Here is a 17,069-nt window from a genome sequence, read left to right on the forward strand (position 1 = left end):
AAATTCTATTCCTGGCAGTCATTAACTCATCCCTGTTCATTGATTAACTCTGTGTTACTGTACTGAAGTTCATCAGATAACTTTTAACTAAAAGTTAATCTTTTTGCTCGGTCACCAGCCTTCAAAATTTTTAATACAAATTTCCCTTTTGTTGCAAAGTCCATAAATGCAAAGTCACAAACAAATCCCTCCAAAGGCCTAAAATTTAAAAAGTATTTCCCTGATGTGGAAATGATACTTTACTTTTCTCAAAAACCTTCATAGTTTTTATCTATATCTATCCATCTATGTACGTACGTATCTATCGGTCTATCTATCCATCTACATATGGACGTATGTATCAATCTGTCTATGTATCTATTAATTAATTAATTAGTTAATTAATAGGCACTTTCAGCTCTTCGAGCCACATCACACAGTTACCCACTGTTTTTACAATAGTCTAATCACAGAACAATTTTCAATGGCCATTTAACCTACTAATCTGTATGTCTTTGGACTGTGGGAGGAAATGGGAGTACCTTAAGGAAACCCACACACACGGGGAGAAGTGTATAGACTTGCTCACAAAGGACGCTGGAATAGAACTCCGACGCCTGAGTTGTGATAGCATCACGCTAATCGCTATGCATGACTGGTAACGTTACAGAGAGTGGATGTGGAGAGTATGTCTTCTCAATTTTGTGCAGTGTGAATTATTTACAGAAAGTTTCCTACCTTTGAACATGACATAATTGAGAAGAATCATCAGTGTGCCCTGGTCAAGGGTTTTGATTAACTCTAGAATTTTGCCATTCGTTTGTTTTTTCACGTAGGCATTGATCTTCTTTTTCGCTTTGTCAATCGCTCTGAAATCAACACTCATGAGCGCTGCATTGTAAAATTGAGCTGTGTCATCGTGGAATTTCTTTTGGAGCGTTAGACCCTTCTGGATGTGAAGAGAGTTTCCCATCAGCAGCTGCAGCTGGTTATTTTCGCCGGTCAGCTCTTGCAGGAGATACTGGAAGGTCTCGTGTACTTCAGCAGCATCGTTCTGCGTCATATTACTGTACCCGAGGACCTGTAGAAGCTGATCTCGGGTGTTCTGCCTTGCACCAAGTGACAGCATGCTCAGGGCAGCAGAGATGCTGATTGGTGAGAAGAAAATGTTCTTGGAGCCCGACTTCGGCTGTGCGGCAATCTGTCTGTAGAGACGCAAGGCGAAGTTGATGTTCGCAGCCGAAAGTCTGAGCACAGACGACTGCCTGATCGGATTGTTCCTACTTTTTGAAGCGGTGGGAACTTTCGTGTTTACAGCCTTTAGTGTTGAAACTTTTCCACTGGCGCTGGTGATTCCGCAGAACAAGGAGGCAACTAGTAACAAATAGACAGGAAACAATTTCCCCATCTTTAACCTGTAAAACAAAGATCAATTACATATTGCAAAGCTCAAGTCTGTTCAAAATTTCCATCATGACTGATTTATTATCCTTCTTATCCCTTTTCTCCGCCCTCCTCCCCATAACCTTTGACGCCCTGACTAATGAGGAATCTATCAACTTCTGCTTTAAGTATACCCAATGACTAGGCCTCCACAGCCATGTGTGCTAATGAATTCCACAGATTCACCACCCTCTGGTTAAAGAAATTCCTTCTCATCCCTGTTCTCAAGCAATATCCCTCTATTCTCAAGCTCTACCCTCTGGTCCGAGAACCCTTCAGCCCCCATCCCCAGCCCCACCCTCCTCCGTGGTAAACAGTCTCTCCACACCCACTCTGATTAAGCCTTTCAATACTTGATAGGTTTCAATGAGACCCCTCTCTCATTCTTCTAAATTCCAGCAAGTACAGATCCAGAGCCATCAAACACTCTTCACGTGTTAACCCTTTAATTCCTGGAATCATTCTCGTGAAGCTCGACAAACTCCGTTCTAATGCTAGGTAAGGGCCCCAAGACTGCGCACGACAACTTTGTCAATGATATTTTGCTCCATCCAGTAAAAAAGCAGTTCTAACAAGATCTGATATATTGCCAACTTAATCTCTAAAACAAGCCCATTTAGGAAGGAACTTCTTACTTGGTCCAATTGCAGTTTTGAGGTTCTTCTATCTAAAGTAAATTTGGGCTGTTCCTAATTTTCTTTTCCCTTCTATATGGTTTTGGTGCATAACACCAATTTATACAGTGGCAAATGCAAACAGACCAGTTATGTATTAATCAGAAAGCGACCTTCAGTCTGATAGTAAACATTGCTTACAATGTTATTTGCATTGCAAACGCGTTTCCAGTGACCCGAATAAACTTCGACATATGACAAGTGGAATTTGGGATAATCATGTTGACTATTTTTTCCATCAACAGTGAACATCGAGTCATAGAGTCATGGAACACTAGAACACAGAAACAGGCCCTTCAGCCCATCTAGTCCATGCCAATCAATTTAAACTGCACCCTCCCATTCATATGCCTACCCAAATTTCTCCTACATGTTGAAATTGAACTTGCATCCATCACTTCTCCTGGCAGCTCGTTCCACACTCTCACCCTGTCTGAATGAAGTTCCCCTTAATTATTTCACCTTTCACCCTTAATCCATGACCTCTAGTTCCAGACCCATCCATCCTCAGTGGAAAAAATCTGCTTGCATTTTCCCTGTTTATACCCCTCATGATTTTGTATACCTCTATCAAATTTCCCCTGATTCTCCTACACTCCAAGGAATAAAGACTTAATCTATTCAACCTTTCCCTATAACTTAGGTCCTTAAGTCCTGGCAACATCCTTGTCAATCTTCTCTGCACTATTTCAATCTCATTGAAAACCTTTCAGTCGGTAGGTGACCAGAACCGCACATAATACTAAACCTGTGCCCACTAGCTCCGGACTCCCCTGTCCTGGGAAAGGACTATGACCATCCACCTTATCCCTGCTTCACATAACTCTAAACATTTCTAGAACATTGCAGCTCGTTCTACATCCAAGGAATAAGGACCCAGCCTGACCATGTTCTCCCTATAATTCTGGCCCTCCAGCCTTTGTAACATCCTGGCCCAAAGCTCAAAGTAAATTTATTATCAAAGTACCTATATGTCAACATATACAAACCTGAGATTCATTTTCCTGTGGGCATTGACAGGAAAATAAAGAAATACTGTGCGATTAAGAATCTCTGGAGGGAAGGCCCCAAAATCCCTGGCTTTGCCTGTTGCTGGCGACCGAGGCTGAGGTCGAAGCATTTGGCAGAGACGGTGCTCGGTACTCAGTGTCGGAGGGCTGATTGGAGCTCGAAATTTTTGGACGACTCAGAGTCGGACTGTGTCGGGTATGGCAGGGAGAGTTTTCTTCCTTCTCCCATCTGCGTAAGATGTGGGACTTTCGAGAGACTTTGAACTTTTTTACTATGACCATGGCCTGTTCTTCATCAAGTTATGGTATTGCTTACACAGTTATAACTATATGTTATAATTATGTGGTTTTTGTTAGATTTTCAGTCTTGGTTTGTCCTGTGTTTCTGTGATATCACACGGGAGGAATATTGTATGATTTTTTAATGCATGCATTACTGGAGTATTGTGTGCAGTTTTGGTCCCCTAATCTGAGGAAAGACATCCTTGCCATGGAAGGAGTACAAAGAAGGTTCACCAGATTGATTCCTGGGATGGCAGGACTTTCATATGAAGAAAGACTGGATGAACTGGGCTTGTACTTGTTGGAATTTAGAAGATTGAGGAGGGATCTGATTGAAACGTATAAGATCCTAAAGGGATTGGACAGGCTAGATGCAGGAAGATTGTTCCCGATGTTGGGGAAGTCCAGAACGAGGGGCCACAGTTTGAGGATAGAGGGGAAGCCTTTTAGGACCGAGATTAAGAAAAACTTCTTCACACAGAGAGTGGCGAATCTGTGGAATTCTCTGCCACAGGAGACAGTTGAGGCCAGTTCATTGGCTATATTTAAGAGGGAGTTTGATATGGCCCTTGTGGCTAAAGGGATCGGGGGTATGGGGGGGGGAAGGCTGGTATAGGGTTCTGAGTTGGATGATCAGCCATGATCATAATAAATGGCGGTGCAGGCTCGAAGGGCCGAATGGCCTACTCCTGCACCTATTTTCTATGTTTCTATGTTTCTATGTTTCTAAATGACAATAAAAGAGGACTGCGTGTCCTCATAATCTAATCTAATTTATGAAAAATTATACATAACAAAGACTTGAGAAACTCAGTTACAGAGAAAGGTTGAATAGTTTAGGACTTTATTCCCTGGAGCGTAGAAGAATGAGGGGAGATTTGATAGAGGTATATAAAATTATGATGGGTATAAATAGAGTGAATGCAAGCAGACTTTTTCCACTGAGGCAAGGGGAGAAAAAAAACCAGAGGACATGGGTTTAGGGTGAGGGGGGAGAAAGTTTAAAGGGAACATTAGGGGGGGCTTCTTCACACAGAGAGTGGTGGGAGTATGGAATGAGCTGCCAGACGAGGTGGTAAATGCGGGTTCTTTTTTAATATTTAAGAATAAATTGGACAGATACATGGATGGGAGGTGTATGGAGGGATATGGTCCGTGTGCAGGTCAGTGGGACTAGGCAGAAAATGGTTCCGCACGGCCAAGAAGGGCCAAAAGGCCTGTTTCTGTGCTGTAGTTTCTATGGTTTCTATGGACTGACAATCAATCAATGTGCAAAAGAAGACAGATCGTGCAAATAATAAAAGAAGTAAATAAATCATACTGAGTTGTAGAGTTCTTGAAAATGAGTCAGTCCATAGGTTGTGGAATCAATTCAATAGTTCCATTTAATATCAGAAGAATGTGTACAATATACATCTTGAAATGTGTTCTTCACAGACATCCATGAAAACTGAAGAGTGCCCCAAAGAATGAGTGACATTAAAATGTTAGAACGCCGAAGTGCTCCCATGAACAAACAGCAGAAAAGCAACGACCCTCCCTATCACCAACTTACTTCAGCAAAAAACATCAGCACCTCCACCCACCAAGCAAGCTATAACAAAGCCCCCAAAAAAGACCATGATCTGCAGTACAACAAAAACTAATCATTCACCAACTATTCTACATGCTCTACCAACAAGAGAAAGAGCAAGAAAGTACAGTTGTCGTGGTGGGAGATTTTAATTTCCCAAATATCGACTGGCATCTCCCTAGAGCAAGGGGTTTAGATGGGGTGGAGTTTGTTTGGTGTGTTCAGGAAGGTTTCTTGACACAATATGTAGATAAGCCTACAAGAGGAGAGATTGTACTTGATCTGGTATTGGGAAATGAACCTGGTCAGGTGTCAGATCACTCAGTGGGAGAGCATCTTGGACACAGTGATCATAATCTACCTCCTTTACAATAGCATTGGAGGGAGATAGGAACAGACAAGTTAGAAAAGCGTTTAATTGGAGTAAGGGGAATTATGAGGCTATCAGGCAGGAACTTGGAAGCTTAAATTGGGAACAGATGTCCTCAGGAAAAGGTACAGAAAAAATGTGGCAAATGTTCAGAGGATATTTGTGTGGAGTTCTGCATAGGTATGTTCCAATGAGACAGGGAAGTTATGGTAGGGTACAGGAACCGTGATGTACAAAGGCTGTAGCAAATCTAGTCAAAAAGAAAAGCTTACGAAAAGTTCAGAGACGCAAACATGAGGAAATCTGCAGATGCTGGAATTGCAAGCAACACACATAAAAGTTGCTGGTGACCCGATGCACACTGGGAGACCGTTTCGCTGAACATCTACGCTCTGTCCGCCAGAGAAAGCAGGATCTCCCAGTGGCCACACATTTTAATTCCACGTCCTATTCTCATTCTGACATGTCTATCCACGGCCTCCTCTACTGTCAAGATGAAGCCACGCTCAGGTTGGAGGAACAACACCTTATATTCTGTCTGGGTAGCCTCAACCTGATGGCATGAACATTGACTTCTCTAACTTCCGTTAATGCACACCTCCCCCTCGTACCCCATCTGTTATTTCCCACCTTGGTGTTTGGGTACAACACTTCCGATAATTGCAGCCCCTAAATCTTTTTCATTGTAATATTCAAGATGATTGTCAATACCTTCAAATTCTTCGTAGTTCCTAATTTGTTGAAGTAGAGAAATAATTTCTTTCTCTCTCTCTCCTTTTTCTCCCTCTGTCCCTCTCACTATACTACTACTTGCCCATCCTCTGGGGTTCCCCCTCCCCCTTTCTTTTTCCCTAGGCCTCCCGTCCCATGATCCTCTCATATCCCTTTTGCCAATCAACTGTCCAGCTCTTGGCTCCATCCCTCCCCCTCCTGTCTTCTCCTATCATTTTTGATCTCCCCCTCCCCCTCCCACTTTCAAATCTCTTACTAGCTCTTCTTTCAGTTAGTCCTGACGAAGGGTCTCGGCCCGAAACGTCGACTGTACCTCTTCCTAGAGATGCTGCCTGGCCTGCTGCGTTCACCAGCAACTTTTATGGTAGAAAGGTTCAGAGAGCTAGGTAATGTTAGATATCTAGAAGATTATAAGGCTAACAGGAAGGAATGTAAGAAAGAAATTAGGAGAGCCAGAAGGGGCCATGAGAAGGCCTTGGCGGGCAGGATTAAGGAAAACCCCAAGGCATTCTACAAGTATGTGAAGAGCAAGAGGATAAGATGTGAAAGAATAGGACCTATCAAGTGTGACAGTGGGAAAGTGTGTATGGAACCAGAGGAAATAGCAGAGGTACTTAATGAATACTTTGCTTCAGTATTCACTATGGAAAAGGATCTTGGTGATTGTAGTGATGACTTGAGCGGACTGAAAAGCTTGAGCATGTAGATATTAAGAAAGAGGATGTGCTGGAGCTTTTGGAAAGCATCCAGTTGGATAAGTTGCTGGGACTGGATGAGATGTACCCCAGGCTACTGTGGGAGGCGGGGGAGCAGATTGCTGAGCCTCTGGCAATGACCTTTGCATCATCAATGGGGACAGGAGAGGTTCCGGAGGATGAAAGGGTTGCGGATGTTGTTCCCTTATTCAAGAAAGGAAGTAGAGATAGCCCAGGAAATTATAGACCAGTGAGTCTTACCTCAGTGGTTGGTAAGTTGATGGAGATGATCCTGACAGGCAGGATTTACGAACATTTGGAGAGGTATAATATGATTAGAAATAGTCAGCATGGCTTTGTCAAGGACAGGTCATGCCTTACAAGCCTGATTGAATTTTTTGGGGATGTGACTAAACACATCGACGAAGGAAGAGCAATAGATGTAGTGTATATGGATTTCAGCAAGGCATTTGATAAGGTACCCCATGCAAGACTTATTGGGAAAGTGAGGAGGTATGGGATCCAAGGAGACATTGCTTTATGGATCCAGAACTGGCTTGCCTACAGAAGGCAAAGAGTGGTTGTAGATGGGTCATATTCTGCATGGAGGTCGGTGACCAGTGGTGTGCCTCAGGGATCTGTCCTGGGACCCCTACTCTTCATGACTTTTATAAATGACCTGGATGAGGAAGTGGAGGGATGGTTTAGTAAGTTTGCTGATGACACAAAGGTTGGGGGTGTTGTGGATAGTGTGGAGGGTTGTCAGAGGTTACAGCGGGATGTTGATAGGATGCAAAACTGGGCTGAGAAGTGGCAGATGGAGTTCAGCTCAGATAAGTGTGAAGAGGTTCATTTTGGTAGATCAAATATGATGCAAAATATAGTATTAATGGTAACCCTAGTAATTTCTAAGGTAGGGACATGTTCAGCACAACTTTGTGGGCCGAAGGGCCTGTATTGTGCTGTAGGTTTTCTATGTTTCTAATCTGAGTACAGAGCCCCTGACAGCCGACCCACTGTTCCTGATATTCCATTTCTCCTGCAATGCTTCAGTCAGAGGCACTGGCATAGAGCTGGCCTGCCTACAGGTCTGCAAAGACTTGGAAACTCAAAGGTGCGTTCATATTGAAGGCCGCGTCTTTGGGATTTCAAAAAGTGCCCGGTCGTGAACCCCCGGGAGCGGGTCCCTCCAGCACAAAGAACTGGCGTAATTCCAGGTCAGGATCTTCAACAGAACCCCATCCACCCTGAAAAAGAAAAAGAGAGACATCAAAGGTAGAAATTAAACGATTCAGTGTTGAGGCGAGCGAAGTTATCCACACTGGCTCAAGAGGCTAAAGGTTATAGAGTATCCCTAATGAGAGGAGAGGTACCAGAGGAAAGGAGGATAGACAATGTTGTTCCGTTGTTTAAAAATGGCTTTAAGCAGAAACCAGGAAATTATAGGTCAGTGAACCTGACATCAGGTGTCGGAAGGTTATTGGAAGGTATTCTAAGGGACCGAATATATAAGTATTTGGATAATCAGCATGCTTCATGCATGGTAGGTCCTGTCTAACCAATCTTATAGAGTTTTTTGAGGATGCTATCAGGAAAATGGATGAAGACAAGGCAGTAGACAATGTCTACATGGACTTTAGCAAGGCATTTCACAATGTCCCGCATGGGAGGTTGGTCAAGGAGGTTCTGCTGCTCAACATTAAGGATAAAGTGGTAAATTGGATTAGACATTGGCTTTGTGGGAGAAGCCAGAGAGTGGTGGTACAGAGTTGGCTCTCTGACTGGAGGCCTGTGTCTACTGGCATGCCACAGGGATCGGTACTGGGTCCATTGTTGTTTGTCATCTATATCAATGATCTGGATGATAATGTGATTAACTGGATCAGCAAATGTGCAGGTCACACCAAGAATGGGGGTGTAGTGGACAGAGAGGAAGGCTATCATGGCTTTCAGTGGGATCTATATCAGCTGAAAAACTGGGCTGGAAAATGGCAGATGGAACTTAATGCAAACAAGTGCAATGTTTTGCACTTCAGTAGGGTAGGTCTTACACGGTGAACGGTAAGACACTGAGCAGTGTGGTAGAACAAAGGGATCTGGGTATACAAGTGCATAATTCATTGAAAGTGGTGCCACAGGTAGATGGGATCATAAAGAAAGCTTTTCGCCCATTGCCCTTCATAAATCAAGGTATTGAGTACAGGAGACGGGGTGTTATGTTGAAGTTGTAAAATTTGGAGTATTGTGTGCAGTTTTGGTCACCTACCTACAGGAAAGATGTTAATAAGGTTGAAAGAGTGCAGAGAAAATTTGTCAAGTCTGGATGACCTGAGTTATAAGGAAAGATTGAATAGGTTGGGACTGTATTCTTTAGAACGTAGAAGATTGCGAGGAGATTTGATAGAGCTATACAAAACTATGAGGGTATAGATAGGGTAAATGCAAGCAGGCTTTTTCCATTGAAGTTGAGTGGGAGTACTGCCAGAGGTCATGGTTTAAAGGTGAAAGGTGAAAAGTTTAATGGGGACATGAGAGGAAAGTTCTTAACTCAGAGGCTTGTGAACTGCCAGCACACGTGGTGCATACAAACTCAATTCAACATTTCAGAGAAAATTGGATAGGTTCATGGGTAGTAGGAATATGGATAATAGGAATTTCCAGCGTCTCCAGAATTCCTCGTGTTTGCTTGAATAGGAATAGGGATATGGACTGTAGGGATGTCGGGTTGTTCCAGTTAAAGAAACCTCAATTGGAGGTAATGCTGCCCATACACAATTTGTCGGTGGACAAGAAATAACAGATCATACACCATATAAAATTATAAAGAGAGTATCTTTACAAATTTCAGCTTTATCAAACAGTAGGAAAGAGAAAAGAAAACAATGAAAGGGCCCATTACAGTTAGATGAGTCCAATATGCACATAAAGTTGGAGCTCATCCTGGAGTTGGCTTCACCTACCTGCTGGACCCATGGTCAGCGTGAAAGCACATGCCACATTCAGAATTCCACTCCAAGTCCATTTTGAGCAAACTGGCTCTCTCTCGGGAGTAGTGGCCTTTCCTCTTTGGAGCCATTCATCTGTACAGAGCACATTGTGGAATGAAGATTCTCCCTTACATGGCATTCTCCGGCATCTTCCCTCCTGTCCTCTCCGCAGTTCCTGCCAGAAAGACACCGAACCAGATTGCTGTCTGTCACAAATCTCTGTCCGCCCCTCTCTCTCTTGAACTTTCCCCCAATTCCACCATCCGGATTGGCTGGCACAACATTCCTAAGTTGAAGAGCAGGGCTTCTTATCTCTAGCCGAAAGCAAAACATTCTGCCAGCAGGACACACTGCTTTTGCGGAAACTTCTAAAATGAAATATCTACAGCATAACTGTCCCTTTCCATGACTAATAGAGCCATTGTATGGCCGCTGGTCTGGAAGTGCTTCCCCACTGTCACCTCAATCACTTGTCTTGCCAATTGCCCAAGAGAGGTTAAGCTTCGTCCTTTCTACAGTAAGTACTCTACATGTTACTCAAAGAAATATTCCTGAACACACATAACAAACACCACATCAAAAATACTTACATTTATGTGGCAGCTTCTCTTTAGAATGCTGCAAAGCCAAGGAGGTTATTTAAAATCTCATTAAAACCTACCAAATATTGAAAGGCCTAGATAGAGTGTATGTGAAGAGGATGTTTCCTATAGTGGGTGAGTCTAGGGCCAGAGGGCACCACCTCAGAATAGAGGGATGTCCATTTAGATCAGAGATGAGGAGGAATTTCTCTAGCTAGAAGATGGCAAATCTGCGGAATTCATTGCCACAAATGGCTGTGGAGGCCAAGTCATTGAGTATATTTAAAGTGGAGGTTGATCGGTTCTTGACTGGTCAGGGTGTCCAAGGAAGTGGGGAGAAGGCAGGAGAATAGGGTTGAGAGGGATGATTAATCGGCCATGATGGAATGGCAGAGCAGACTTGATGGGTTGAATGGCCTAATTCTGCTCCTATGTCTTATGATCTTGTGGAACATAACTATTCAGGAATTGCTATAACTTAGATAAGGGAGTAGGGAGAGAGAGAGAGAGAGAGAGAGATGAAAATCGTAATATCACTGGATTCCAAATGAGTGAAATTAGACTAATAAGCATATTTGCATGTAGAAGTGATAAAAAATAATTTACAAACTGGGTCCAGAGGGAAATGACTCTCAGAGACACGAAAGGGGAACAGTTCAGTATCCTACATAAATGCAGAAGCAGAAGAAATAAAACACTGGAACACAAAAGCCTTGAAGGCAACAGGAAATTATAAACACAGGAGATTCTGCAGATGCTGGAAATCCTGAAGGAGCTCATCAGGCCAGGCAGCATCTATGGAAATGAATGAACAGTTGACACTCTGGGCAGAGACCCTTCCTGGGGAAATGATAATGTCCAGGCAATAGAAGAAACAAATCAAAATCTTAAATGTGGAAATTAATTTTCCTCAATGCAAAGCGTTCAGTTGGATCTTGTTGCAGCCCCAGTTAACATTGTTCGTGCCACAAGCTCTCTGATTGTTCTACACTTCCATTGGTGGTGACCCAGTGACACGCCTGGGGGAGTTGCTGCCTCGCTATACCAGCAGCTCGGGTTCAGCTCTAACCTCTGCTGATGTCTGAGTGGAGAACATTATCCAGTCACCCTCACATCCACTGTGATGAAGTTCCTTGAGAGGTTGGTGATGAAACATATCAACTCTTGCCAGAAGAGTGAAGTGACTTGGATCCGCTCCAATGTGTATAAGCTGTCTTACGTATTTAAGTTAGTCCTGACGAAGGGTCTCGGCCTGAAACGTCGACTGTACCTCTTCCTATAGATGCTGCCCGGCCTGCTGCGTTCACCAGCAACTTTGATGTGTGTTGCTTGAATTTCCAGCATCTGCAGAATTCCTGTTGTTTACGTATTTATTCTGTTTTTTTCTTTATTATTGTGTTCTTTATCTTCTTGTGCTTTTTTTTGTGCTCCATTGGATCCGGCGTAATAATTATTTCATTTTCTTTACACTTGTGTACTGGAAATGACATTCAACAACCTTGAATCTTGAACAGCAACTTGGTACATAAGTTGGTTTGATGATAGTTAATAGCTGCACGTATACTTTGTCTTGCTGTATTCTATCCAGCAATATTCAGTTACATTTAAGCAACTGATAGTTCACCTGAATGCAGTGTCCCTATTGTAACTCAATCTTCACAAAATTGGTATCACCAGCAATCTGTTCTGTAACATACGTTGCATCCCATAAATAACAGCAAATAGTAACAAGTACAGAACAAGGCTGTAAAACTAAATATCCTCTGTCCCGAAGAAGGGCCTCAGCATGAAATGTCGACTGTTTACTCTTCTCCATAGATGCTGCCTGACCTGCTGAGTTCCTCCAGCATTTTGTGTGTGTTACTCTGGTCCCTCAGCACCAGCTCCATAGCAAAGAAAGCCCAGCAGCGTCTCTACTTTCTGTGAAGGCTGAGAAAAGTCCATCTCCCACCCCCCATCCTCACCACATTCTACAGAGGTTGTATTGAGAGCATCCTGAGCAGCTGCATCACTGCCTGGTTCAGAAGTTGCACCATCTCGGATCGCAAGACCCTGCAGCGGATAGTGAGGTCAGCTGAGAAGTCTCTCTTCCCGCCATTACAGACATTTACAACACACGCTGCATCTGCAAAGCAAACAGTATTATGAAGAACCCCACGCTCCCCTCATATAAACACTTCTCCCTCCTGCCATCTGGCAAAAGGCACCGAAGCATTCGGGCTCTCATGACCAGACTATGTAACAGTTTCTTCCCCCAAGTCATCAGACTCCTCAATACCCAGTGTCTGGACTGACACCAACCTACTGCCCTCTACTGTGCCTATTGTCTTGTTTATTATTTATTGTAATGCCTGCACTGTTTTGTGCACTTTATGCAGTCCTGGGTAGGTCTGTAGTCTAGTGTAGTTTTTGTGTTGTTTTACGTAGTTCAGTGTAGTTTTTGTATTGCTTCATGTAGCACCATGGTCCTGAAAAACGTTGTCTCCTTTTTACTGTTCTCTGTACCAGTAGTTATGGTCAAAATGACAATAAAAAGTGACTTGACTGGCCTTGACTTTGATTTCCAGCATCTGCAGATTTTCTCATCAGAATCTGAATTAGGTTTAATATCACTGGAATGTGTTGAGAAATTTATTCTTCTGTGACAGTACATTGAAATTCGTAATAAGAATAACTATAAATTACAGTAAGAAATATACTGTATATGAAAATTAAATTAAACAAGGCATGCAAAATGAGGGCAAAAAAATAGCAAGGTAGTGTACATGGGTCTGATATCCACTCAGAATCTGATGATGGTGGAGAAGAAGCTGTTCCTGAAACACTGAGTGTGTGTCTTTATGTTCCCGTACCTCCTTGATGGTAGCAATGAGAAGAGAGCATGCACTGGGTGATGGGGGTCTTTAATGTGAGTCCTTAATGATGGATGCTCTCTTTCTGAGGGATCGCCATTTGAAGGTGTCCTCAGTGCTGGGGAGGCTTGTGCCCATAGTGGAGATAGCTGAGTTCACAACTTTCTGCAGTTTTTCTGATCCTGTGCAGTAGCCCTTCCATACCAGATGGCGACTCAACCAGTTATAATGATCTCCATTTTATCCAGTTATTTGATTGTTACCATTTTTTACTGCGGGTCTGTGCTTTCACATATGTGTGTGTATATATAGTCTCTGCTAAGCATAAAAAAATTCAATGTATCTATTATATTCTTTAGTCCTGTGAAATGCCATGTTTGTTTAATGACATTTCCAGTACACAAATGTAAAGAACACAATAATTGTTACATCTGGATCTGATGAAGCATTTAAAAAAATCTCAATAAGATAAAGCTTTTTTTGCACCAGAAGATGCTGTCCTCCCAAAAGCTGTCCAAATATTAAAGATAGAAATGGAGCTGTTTCCAAAGATGCAAGCAAAGCAGTCGCTGTTTGGAGATGTCATCATCCTAAGCTCCACCCTCTGTTGAAAAAATTCAAAATTCAGGATTGTTTAATCACAAACAAGAGAAAATCTGCAGATGCTGGAAATCCAAGCGGTGAACACAAAATGCTGGAGGAACTCAGCAGGCCAGGCAGCATCTATGGAAAAGAGTACAGTCAATGTTTTGGGCCGAGATCCTTCAGCAGGAAGGATTTCGGCTCGAAGCGTCAACTGTATTCTTTTCCATAGATGTTGCCTTGCTTGCTGAGTTCCTCCAGCATTTTGTATATGTTATCAGGATTGTTTAATGTAACTTCCAGTACACAAGTGTAAAGGAGAACAAAGTAATTGTTATTCCAGATCCAGTGCAGCACAAGATGAAGTACACAATCATTTACATATGTCCAGAAAGTGACACGAGGCACAGGAATTCTGTACATAAGGTGATTCCGACAGGAAATGATGGTTACATAAGAACATAAGAAATAGGAGCAGGAGTCGGCCATCCGGCCCATTGAGCCTGCTCCACCATTCAATAAGATCATGGCTGATCTGACCATGGACTCATCTCCAACTACCTGCCTTTTCCCCATAACCCTTAATTCCCCTACTATGCAAAAATCAAATTTGTCTTAAATATACTTACTGAGGTAGTTTCCACTGCTTCATTGGGCAGCTAATTCCACAGATTCACCACTCTTTGGAAAAAGCAGTTCCTCCTCATCTCCATCCTAAGTCTACTCCCTCGAATCCTGAGGCTAAGTCCCCTAGTTCTAGTCTCACCCACCAGTGGAAACACCTTTCCTGCCTCTATCTTATCTATCTCTTTCATAACTTTATATGTTTCCATGAGATCTCCTCTTATTCTTCTGAATTCCAGTGATTCAGTCCCAGGCGACTCAATCTTTCCTCATAGTCTAACCCCCTCATCTCTGAAATCAACCTGGTGGATTTCCTCTGCACCACCTCCAAAGCCAGTATATGTGCTCTAGGTGTGACCTCACCAGTACCGTTTACAGCTGCAGCATAACCTCCCTGCTCTTAAATTCAATCCCTCTCGCAATGAAGGCCAACATTCCATTTGTCTTCTTGATAGCCTGCTGCACCTGCAAACCAACCTTTAGTGATTCGTGCACAAGCACTCCCAAGTCCCTCTGCACAACAGCATGCTGCAATTTTTTACCATTTAAATAATAATCTACACTTTCATTTTTCCTTCCAAAGTGAGTGACCTTGCATTTACCAACAATGTACTCCATCTGCCAGACCCTTGCCCACTCACTGAATCTATCTTTATTTCTCTGCAGACTCTCCGTATCTTCTGCACAATTTGCTTTTCCTCTCAATTTAGTATCATCAGCAAACTTAGATACACTACACTCAGTCCCCTCTTCCAGATTGTTATTGTATGTCGTGAACAATTGTGGGCCCAGCACCAACCCCTGTGGCACACCACTCACCACTGACTGCCAACCAGAGTAACACCAGTGTATTCCAAATCTCTGCTTTCTATTAGTTAACCAATCCTCTATCCATGCTAATACATCACCCCCAACTCTATGCATCCTTATCTTATGGATAAGTCTTTTATGTGGCACCTTATCGAACGCCTTCTGGAAATCCAAGTAAGTAACATCCGTCTGTTCCCCTCTATCCACTGCGCTCATTATCTCCTCAAAGAACTCCAGTAAGTTTGTCAAACAGGACCTACCTTTGCTGAATCCATGCTGCATCTGCCTGATGGATCCATTTCTTTCTAGATGCCTCTCTATTTCTTCCTTAATAATAGCTTCAAACATTTTACCAACTACAGATGTTAAACTAACTGGCCTATAGCTACCTGCCTTTTGCCTACATCCTTTTTTGAACAGTGGCGTGATATTCGCTGCCTTCTAATCTGCTGGGACCTGTCCCGAGACCAGAGAATTTTGGTAAGTTATCACCAAAGCCTCACCTAAAACTTCTGCCATTTCTTTCAGTACCCTGGGGTGTATTCCATCAGGACCAGGGGACTTAGCTATCTTCAGGCCCACAAGTTTGCTCAGCACTACCTCTTCAGTGATAGCTCATCTCCCATCGCATCCATAACATCTCTCTTTGGCTGTTAGATGTGTCCTCCACTGTGAAGATCAACACAAAATAGTCATTCAAAGTCTCTACCATTTCCTCATTACCCAATATCAACTCTCCTGTCTCGTCCTCTGAGGGACCTACATTCACTTTGGTCATCCTTTTCTGCTTTACATAATTATTAACACTTTCACTATCTGTTTTTGTATTTTGTGCTACCTTATTTTCATAATCTCCTTTCCCTTTCCTTATTGCTCGCCTAATGGTTCTTTTTTGCTTTTTAAAGTGCTCTCAGTCTTCCAGTTTCCCACTACTCTTGGTGATTTTGTATGCATGAGCTTTTAGTTTGATGCCTTCTTTTATGTCACAAATCGATTGGACCACTGTAATGTGAAACAATCCTTTTTAAAACTCCTTTCCCCGACCTGTGCGAAGCTATCTCTCTCTTCGAATCGATTGAGCTGGCACTGACGCGCTGATCCCCGCAAAATGCTCCTTTTTAAACTCTTCTCCCTGACAAGTGCAAAGCTCTCTCTCCCTCTCTTTGAATCAATTTGTCTGCCACTAATGCCAGATTGGGGCTGTGGGAGGTGTGGGTTAGTGGGTAGAGGTTTTAATCAGCCTTATTGCTTGGGGAAAGTAACTGTTTTTGAGTCTGGTGGTCCTGGCATGGATGCTACATAGCCTCCTCCCTGATGAGAGAGGGACAAATAGACCATGAGTATGCTGGGTGGAATCCTTACTGGCCCTTTTCCAGCACCCTTCTGCAGAAGCATCCTTGATGGTGGCTAGGATAGTGCCGGTCATGCACTGGACAGTTTTGGCTTCCTCTCTGTCACAATACAGTTTCTGCATCATGCAGTCATGCAGCATGTTAGTATGGTCTCTACTGCGTATCTGTAGAAATCTTTCGTTAATGTACAAGGCACCAAAGTATTTAGCAGCGTCTATAATAAATGCTAGGAGCCACCATAAGTGACAATAGTCGATTGACAAATCTGTGGGTGTCCATTAATTTGTTATTTAAACCCAACATGCTCTTTCCTTTCACCCTTTCCTGCCAGCCCCTCTACCTCTTTGGCACTTCAAATCATCTTTAAAGAACACAGAAACAGAAGACCAAAGAAACAATTCTTATTACAAAATAAATCCAAGAACTCTTTACATGTAACTTTAAGATAACTGGGCCAACACAGACAGAATAAAATGTCAGTTTCATCATGTTTCATTGGTACATATTAGAAGCACAAAAGAAC

At 42.9% G+C, this 17,069-nt stretch overlaps 1 protein-coding gene across 1 annotated transcript in view; it reads right to left on the reverse strand.

Annotated features, from left to right (window-relative positions):
• Positions 1-2,198, reverse strand: part of LOC134344136 (alpha-1-antitrypsin-like) — a 41,927-nt gene extending 39,729 nt beyond the window's left edge. Inside the window, exons 1-2 of the mRNA XM_063043450.1 lie at positions 2,058-2,198; positions 718-1,394 (exon numbers count right to left, since the gene is read on the reverse strand). Coding sequence (XP_062899520.1) covers positions 718-1,387 — 670 coding nt within the window. The 5' untranslated portion in view covers positions 1,388-1,394; positions 2,058-2,198. The remainder of the gene's footprint in view (positions 1-717; positions 1,395-2,057) is intronic.
• Positions 2,199-17,069: the final 14,871 nt, after the last annotated feature.

This window comes from Mobula hypostoma, chromosome 1, assembly GCF_963921235.1.
Source record: "Mobula hypostoma chromosome 1, sMobHyp1.1, whole genome shotgun sequence".
Classification (NCBI taxonomy): Eukaryota; Metazoa; Chordata; class Chondrichthyes; order Myliobatiformes; family Myliobatidae; genus Mobula; species Mobula hypostoma.